We start from the raw sequence: 8,393 nt of genomic DNA, 5'->3' as shown, positions 1-8,393 counted from the left end.
GTGCTGAATAATACTTTGCTGTCTGCATGGACCACAGTTTATGTATCCGTTCACCTACTGGAGGGCATCTTGGCTGCCTCCATGTTTCGGCAATTATGAACAAGGCTGCTACACCCACATCCGTGTGCAGGTTTTTGTGTGGACATAACGGTAGACTCCTTTTGGTAGCAAATACCAAGGAGTGAGATTGCTGGGTCATATGGCGAGAGTCGGTTTAGCTTTGTAAGAACCGGCCGTGCTGCCTTCCCACCAGCCTTGGGTGAGATTCCTGCCGCTCCTCATCCTCCTGCGAGCTTTTTTTTTGTCTCTCTCTCACTTTTAAAAAGCTATCACATCCTTTTTTAAAATAGAAAGGGTCAGCACATTAGAGACAATCCCTCTGGACAGGAGGGATGTATAGGCCACCGTCTGCTGGCAGTAATGAGGTGTGCTCCGACCAGGGTGGCCCCAGCTGATGCATCTGCTGATGGTGCCTCAGCTGCAAGTCCTGTCCGACTCTCCCATCAGCCCTGCAAGTGCTTGTGGAAGGCACTTCCCAGTGGACACAGCCGTGTGCACGCGGTGACTCTGTCTCATGGGCGAGAAGACACAGTTTTCCTGGAAATCTTCAACTCTCCATTTCCTTCTAGGTATTCTCATCGCCATCCATTCACTCAAAAAGTAGTTTCTGAGCATCTACCAAAATGTGCCAGCCCCTGTGCTGGGTTCGAGGACTGTGCTTGGGCGCAGAATACAGTCCCCTCCTTCAGGGAGCTTCTAGTCCACATGGGGGACCAACCACAGGCACAGTCCTCACAAATGTCCACCATTATGAGGGTGCCCATCCTGTGGCCCTGACCTTGGAAGGGCAGGGGATCCGCTGGTCAGGAAGAACAGGAGGAACGAAGGGCATGAGGAACCCAGCGCCGTGCAGAGGCATGAGCTTGGGTTCTGTGTCGCGTGTGCCTTCAGGATCAAGTGCATCACAAAGTGGTAGCCTGGGAGGTAGGGGACGGTGAGGGAATTCCAGAAGAGGCCCTCCAACAGCTCAGGGCCTCCTGCGTCATCAGGAAAGCCACCTTCTGTCCACGGAGGAGCTCCACTGAACCTCAGGTCCTCATTAACTTCCTGCCTGTTTTCTCCTGAATTGAGGTCTGACCAGGGCTGGATCCTAGAGGGAAGAGGTGACTCCTGATCACCTCCCATGGTCGCTTTCTTCCATTGAGAAACCTTATCTAATCTCCCTAAGTAGTTCTGATGCCCCTGGTGCATACCCTACCCCGTTACGTGACATGGCTTCTCCCCTGTGGCTCTCATCATCACTGCCACAGGTTTATTTTTTTTTAATTGACTGATTGATTTCAGAGAGACAGAGAGAGGAAGGGGTTGGGGAGAGAGAGAAAGAAAAGACAGGTTAGGTGTTGAATACGGGATCACTTTGGTTTTTTTCTTACCGGCTGGCAGTATATATTGGTTCCTTTTCAGATGGATTTCCTGCCAGTCCACATTTGTCTTCTCCCATCCGTCCGTGCCTCCCGTGGGAAATAACATGGGGAGAAGAAACACAGGCGTGGGGAGGGGAAAGGGCACCTCCACCAGGCAGGTGGCTGTGTGGCTGTGCGCGTGGGAGTGTTCTCACTCACTGCCAAAGCGACCCCCCACATGCCGTCTAATTGAAGGATCGTCAGTCAGCAGAGCAGAAGCGCTGGCGGTCCGTATGCGCTCGCACTTCTTATGCACTAAAAAGAGATCCGCAGTATTTCCAGGCTTGGAGGGAGTCATTCCGCACTGCGCGGAGAACATTAATGCTTCCAGAAGAGAGTATGAATCACGCCCCCGCTATGAAACAACGCGTAGGGGGACCCTCCAGCTGTACAGGAGGCCGCCGCACCACATAGTTCACTTTTCAACCTTTACTATTTTAACCAGAAAAATTAATGCTTCTGACAAAACAGCCTGATTTAAATGTTCTTACCTGCAGGAAAAAAAAAAAAGGAAGCACCAAGCTCATTTATTTGCGAAGCACAGGGCTCATTCCTGGAGCAGTGGCCAGCCATCTGCAGGGAGGGAGACAGGCGTGTCCTTCAGCTTGCAAGCACTCTGGAACTCTGCGTCCTTTCCTGAGTCACGTCCTAGAGCCCAGGAGCTGGGGGCCTGGGCTGCCTAAGGGCAAGGCTGGACTGCACCTTTTGCAAAAGTCTCAATAATAATAAGTGGCCACGTGCCTGGACTGACAAGAGCCCGCACATTGCCAAGGGCTTTGGAAAGGGGGGTTGTTGCACCGTGACCCGTTGTCGCTGAGGGAGAGGAGTACTGTGGAGCTTGACGTGAGGTGAAGTGGCTAGACACCATGCCCTCCCCAGGTAAAAAATAATGTAGATGGAGCCTCTTTAAAAAGGGAGCAACTGCCTTCCCATCTATGCCTCAAACCTTTGAGGTGTTAAAAGCAGGGCAAATTAACCTCTGGATGGAGCCTAAGGTCAAGTCCCAAAGAACTGTGTGCAAAGATTAAGGAAAAACTACCCAGCTGATGACTACAGGACTGCACGTTTAAAACGTTTAGAATGGGGCGTGGCTATGTCAGTTTATCAGCACCTGTCGCGATGCCTTCCTTCTACAGAGCCTTCCCTGCTCATAAATACCCCCTGCCTTTGTCGCTAATCTGAACACGATTTCAAATCTGTGCTTCCCATATAGATACTGAATGTCTCTCACTTTGAAAGGCCTTTCTTTCATGTTCAGGTGAACACCGGAAGAATGTGGCCGTGGGGGGGGGGGGGGGAGCTGGCCAAGTTACAAGAAGTGGTTAGCTGCAGGCCTCCACCCCAAAGAAAAGGGTGGTTCACTCCTGCAACCAGTTGGGGTCCTGGGCCAGGTCCACCAGCACCCTGCACGGATGCCGCGGCGCAGCCCGGCCCAGCGCAAAGGGAGATGAGCCCCTCTGGCCAAGTTCCACCAGCAAGAGGCAGGACCTCGCAGGGCAGGCGGCTTTGCCTGCCCTCAGGCCAGGCGGACCCCAGCACTGCTCACAGCGCTCACGAAGCAGAGGCCAGGGAGACCACTACCGTCATTTCCCGCCCGCCTCCCGACACTTGGCCGAGGAACAAGGGAGATGCCCATCACAAACATGGCCTCCGCCCCTCTTAAACGTGGCGGCCGCAGAGGCAAGCAAGGGAAGTGCCCCTTACAAATATGGCCGCCATCAGCCCGCTACATAAAGCGCCGACTTTGTTGGGTCACATGCCTGAGAATCTCGAGCTGTGATTGGCCAGTCCTTTGGTGACGTCAGACGCCACAGCGCGAGCCGGGGGCTGGAGGGTTGCTGCAGCGCTGTGAAGCGTTAGGCTGCAGCGAGAGGGCTGGGCTGCGGTGCTAGGGGCGACATTGCGCCTCTCACACTCATGAGGAGTCGGAAGGTAAGGAGGCCGAGGCCTGTTTGGGGCCAAGTGGGGCTGCAGCCGCCGATTGCCTGGGGAGCTGAGGGGGGCGCCTCGGGCCAAGGGGCGATCTCTGCTTCGGCCTCGTCCAGGGTAAACCCTGAGGCCACGCCTCCTGAAGGGGCTCCCATCCCACGCTTTTGGGGAGGGGGTTTTAGGCCCTGCTCCCTGACTGGCTTTTTCAGGCCACGCCTCCAGTAAGGGGCTTTGAGGCCTACGCCCCCTGAGGGGCTCTTCCAGGCCACGCATCCAGAAAGGGTCTTCCCATACCACGCATCCAGGAAGGGGGTCTCAGGCCACGTCCCCAGAGGCTATTTCCCAGACCACGCCTCCGGGAACGGGACTTCCAGACCACGCCCCCGCGAAAGGGTCTCTCAGTGTTTCTGCCTTTCTGTTTCCTTGTATACGTCCTCATGTTCTGTTGAAACTGGGTACTTTAGATATTGTAGCAAATCTGGCCAGTGATCTCCCAGCCCTCCCCCAGGGTTTGTCATTGTTAATACGCTGTTTGTTTGCGTAGTGACTTGGTGGATTATTCTGTTAAGAGTCTCTTTCCTGTTCTGTCGGGCGGCACTGTGTGTGTGTGTGTGCGCGACACTGCCACCCTAGGGTGATAGTGCTGGTAGGAGGCTGTCTTCCTCCCCTGCTGTCCACACCCAGCTGTTAAACTCCAATACTTGCCAGCTGACTGCTCAATTGTTTTCTGCTATGACCTGGGACATACCTTGCTGTACAGTCACATTCTGGCTTCTTTGAAGAAGCAATTTCTAAGGTCAGTGTCTGGTATCTGTGGTGGCCCACGGTGGGCCCCTCCCATCTATGTTACTCTCTGGTTCTCCCCTGCAGTGGAGCTGGCCTGGCCTGCAGCATCTCAGCGGCCCTCCCTCCCAGCCTCCACTCTCCTGGACAGCCCCTCACAGGCATGGACTTCCCTCAGTGTGCTGCACAGGAAGTCACTTCCTTTGGGAAGAGATTATGATGTTTTGATGTCCCCCAGGCAAAACCTCTGAGCCTGAGCTCTGTATAGTTGGGACTGTGATAACACCCCTGCTGTCCGAGGGGCTGGGGTTCAGAGGAGAGGGGCCCTGGCAGCAGCCTGGTGAGCTGCCACCTGGGAGCCTCAAGGCCTCACGGGCCACAGTAGGGGTGGATGAGGCGCGCCATGGTGACAGTTTCTATCTACACTAGCTTCTTTCCTTTTTGACCTTTTTTCTTCTGAGCATGAGGCCTTCCATCTGTCCCCTTGTGTGTTCTCTGTCCAGGACCTGTCAGAGGACAGCTTTCAAGCCTGTCCCCTACAATGTCCATTTATCGGTCCCTTCTCTTCGTTACTCGCTGCCATCATTTCCTGAGTGTCAGTGGTATCTGTTCTGCAACAGAAAAAGGAATTCGCAGGAAAAAAAACTGCTGGAACTCTAGTCAAGTCTGCAGCTTAGTTAGTAGTGTGGTCTAAAGCCCATTGCTTAGTGTTGGCAGGTGTCCTCTGGTGGTTTGACCTCAGGGAAGCTGAGTGAGCATGTACAGGAACTCCCTGTACCAAAAACCTGAAATTGCTCCAATGTAACATTTTAAATTTCATCACTTTAATTAATTTCTTGTTACTAGAAGACTTTCCTTTGCATTCAGAGTAAAATGGAGGTGGACCAATTTCTTACTGTTATGGTGTATCAAACAGATTAGTTTAATTCCTATAAACTAATAGAATTAGGACTGATTTCACTTGTAATTGGAGGGAGGGAGTTACAGGGTTGGGGGAGGTGGGTGGCTTGTTTTGTGTGTAAGTGTAATAATCTTTTATCCAGAACTTGGACACCACATGGAAGTTTGACAGCCTTCTGAGGAAGGCTATGTGCTGCTTGTTCAGAACTATTATTACCTTATAAACATGGGTTCCTAGAAATGTATGTGATAAAGAGACAAATGATCCCAAGCTTCCAGGATAGAGGGGAGAGGGCATCTACATCGTAAACCCAGACTTTTGTTTGAATTCACACACTTAGGCCCTGAGTGTCCTACCAAAATGATTCAGGGGAGGGGGGACTGTCTTCAGGTTTTCTCCCCAGCTGGGAAATCCCATCTCTACACCCATGTTTCGGGGGAGCAGCGTCTGATCGCTTTGCCTCTGGTCCAGCTCGCAGGGGGAGTGCGGTCCTCGGCACGCCTGAGAGCCCGAAGTTGCTCAGCCAGACTGACCTCTGCCCAGGGGGTCGGGATCACCACGTCCACCAAGACGGTATGTCAGGTGAGCCTCTCACTCACACAGTGACACCAGGATCCAAACTGGAGCATTTGCTCCCCAGTGCGCTGTATTGGAAACCAGAGCAGCAAGGGAAGGTGCTGGGAGTGCCATCGGATCTGCGGCTCTTATTTCCCAGTGGCTGCTCATCAGTGGGCGGGCACATGTCTCTGACCCCACCTCCTTTAATGGGGCCTTCTGAGTGATGGTGGCCTGCTGCCATCCTGCCCATCCCTAAGGGCTTCCAGAGAAAGGAGAGTGGGCTGGGGAAAAGACCCGTGTCCCTGTACCATGTCGTGCGTCTGTGGTTGCCTGGCAGTCCTCATCCTGGCGTTGCCGTAGGTCGGTTGGCCTCATTGAGGCTGGGACTTGGTTCAATACCAGCAGCTGTCAGTCTCCCTCCCAGTGCACAGCGTGGGAAAGCCGGGCTGAAGCCAGTGTATGTGTTTAAAGAGCCCCTCTCAGTCCCTACCTTCACACAACTTAGGTTGTAGCCAAACCATGGAAACTGGATTCTTTGTTAAAAGATTATAATCTGTGAGTGTACCAGAGCGATGTAGGGGATGTCTAGGTTCTTCCCCAGCTGTCCCCTTGGTGGCAGGCAGTGAGCTGACCCTACAGAGAAGCTGGGCCTGAGCATCTCCCAGGGTAAGGTGGGAGGAATGCCAGCCTCGGGCTCGGGACTGGTTTGTGTGCCATCCGCTCCGTAATGCTAAGACGGGTCGCTTTTCCCTGACGTTTTTATTCCTCGATAGACTTTCTCATCCCACAAAGCCACAGACAGGAGAACTTCCAAAAAGTTCAAGTGTGACAAAGGCCATCTTGTGAAATCGGAATTACAGAAGCTGGTCCCTAAGAGCGAGAGTACTAGCCCGCCCGAAGTGCCCCCGGAGACCCCTTATAAGAATGAGCCCCCAGAGTTGGCTGAAGACGGCCAGTTGCCCCAGGGAAAGGAAGCCGGCGTTTCCACAGTGCAGGAGACCACAGGCCTTCCCCTCGGTCACAGCCGAGTGCTGAGTGACACTTGCTCAGCAAGGACTGACGATGGCCTCTCTGGGGCCCTTCCAGGAAGAGAACTGAACAGCAGCTCCGCAGTGGGGGGCGGGCCCATGCCGGAGCCAGAGCAGGCCCAGAAGCCACTGCTGCAGATGGACAGCAGCGTCTTCCTGGACGATGACAGCAACCAGCCCATGCCGGTCAGCCAGTTCTTCGGCAACGTGGAGCTCATGCAGGTGAGTCCTGCCGCAGTCCAGCCACGACGAGACTATTACGGGGTCTTTGAATGGGAAAAGGTATGGAATTGAAATAAATGATAGACAGGGACTTAAAGATATATATAATATATATACAGATGGGTTCAGGAGGATGCCATGGCAAACAGTCTCTACTGTTCCTTAGCCGTAATGGCCCTGCTCCCAGAAACATCCACTTTTATTCATAGAAGAAATGGGGTCCATCAGCAATTCAATTAAGTTTCCAAGGCAACTCAAAGACAACCCCCACCATACCATCCAAATATACTTTACACTAATAAGAAACTAGCTTCCAGCCTCCTCCGGAGAACATGGGTTAGACAAATGAGAATCAGGTGGAGCTCTTTGTTAACTAGGCAAATGAGGTGGGGTTTGGGCCCAGCACCTCTGTCCAGATTGCAAAAATACCATTTATTTATTCGGTCCCCAACAAGTCCAGCGGCACCTTCTCCCCTTGGGGGTTCCTCAGCAGACTGCATCCCCAGGGACTGCGTGTAAACACTACCTCCCTGCACAGGAGGAGGTTATAAAACAGTGGCTCACTGCACTGGGCACGCCCACCCTCCCTCTGCCCCGCTCAGAGCCTCTGCCACGGTGCTGGGCAGGGTCCCCGCCATGGCCCTCGGTGTGGGTGCTGCAGGGCTGTGCGTGCTCTGGACCTCACTGCAGGGTCGTGAGATCCTGTCTGGTTGCTGAGCTGCCGCCCCATACTGACTGGGCTGCCTGTTTTTCCGTCTCTCCCTTGAGGTGAGCCGAGTCTCCACCTGGAGAGCAGTGTGGCACTGGGTCCCCGCCGTCTGCAGGCAGGTGCTGACCAGAGGGTGGTTGTGACTGACGATGGTGTGTTCTCTTCCCCCAAGGACCTCCCACCAGCGTCTTCATCTTGTCCTTCAGTGAGCAGACGGGAGTTCAGGAAGATGCACTTCCGAGCCAAAGAGGATGAAGAAGAGGAGGATGCGGAAATGTAGGGAACAGAACACACACTACAGCTTCTGTACCTACTGAGTGCAGTGGACTACTGATAGCGTAGCAAATTATGAGACTTATAAAATGTATCCCCAAGAGGACGTGTCAGTGATCAGATTTCCCGTGGGGAGGTTCCGCGGGTGGTATCCCTGGAGGGCGGAGCCCGCTGCGGTGTGTGCAGGGGAGTGTCTTGTCTGCTGTCCCCGCAGAGGGGAGAATAGTATGAGCCCGCTGAGGGGCTGTGGTTAAACACGATGCATTTGTAGAGAAAACTCTCTGCTTGAGAACTTTAGGTTTGAGAGTGTGCGGTTTAATTTTTCATTGTCAGAATGCAGTCGTTCTTGTGATTGAGTCCATGACCGTTCTTAAGGAACTCTCCTCTATTTCTGTCTAGGAAGCTCGTGTGGACCTTGGAAATTTTGCAAGATACATATGGGGGAAATATAAAATCTATTTTGAAAAATATCTTTAAGCTGAAACTGTCTTCCTTTCTAAAATGTTTGGGAGCAAAGTAGGGAAGGT

At 53.2% G+C, this 8,393-nt stretch overlaps 1 protein-coding gene across 1 annotated transcript; it reads left to right on the top strand.

Moving 5' to 3' along the window:
* The first annotated feature begins 3,263 nt into the window (after nt 1-3,263).
* On the top strand, nt 3,264-8,336 carry C3H1orf174 (chromosome 3 C1orf174 homolog). Its single transcript, XM_066374879.1, has 4 exons — nt 3,264-3,395; nt 5,548-5,658; nt 6,408-6,884; nt 7,766-8,336. The coding sequence occupies exons 1-4, from the start codon at nt 3,381-3,383 to the stop codon at nt 7,871-7,873; spliced, it is 711 nt and encodes a 236-aa protein (XP_066230976.1). The 5' UTR covers nt 3,264-3,380; the 3' UTR covers nt 7,874-8,336.
* The last annotated feature ends 57 nt before the right edge of the window (nt 8,337-8,393 follow it).

The sequence above is a fragment of the Saccopteryx leptura genome, chromosome 3 (genome assembly GCF_036850995.1).
Source record: "Saccopteryx leptura isolate mSacLep1 chromosome 3, mSacLep1_pri_phased_curated, whole genome shotgun sequence".
NCBI classification, from domain to species: Eukaryota; Metazoa; Chordata; class Mammalia; order Chiroptera; family Emballonuridae; genus Saccopteryx; species Saccopteryx leptura.
This window is presented reverse-complemented; position numbering and strand designations above follow the sequence as displayed.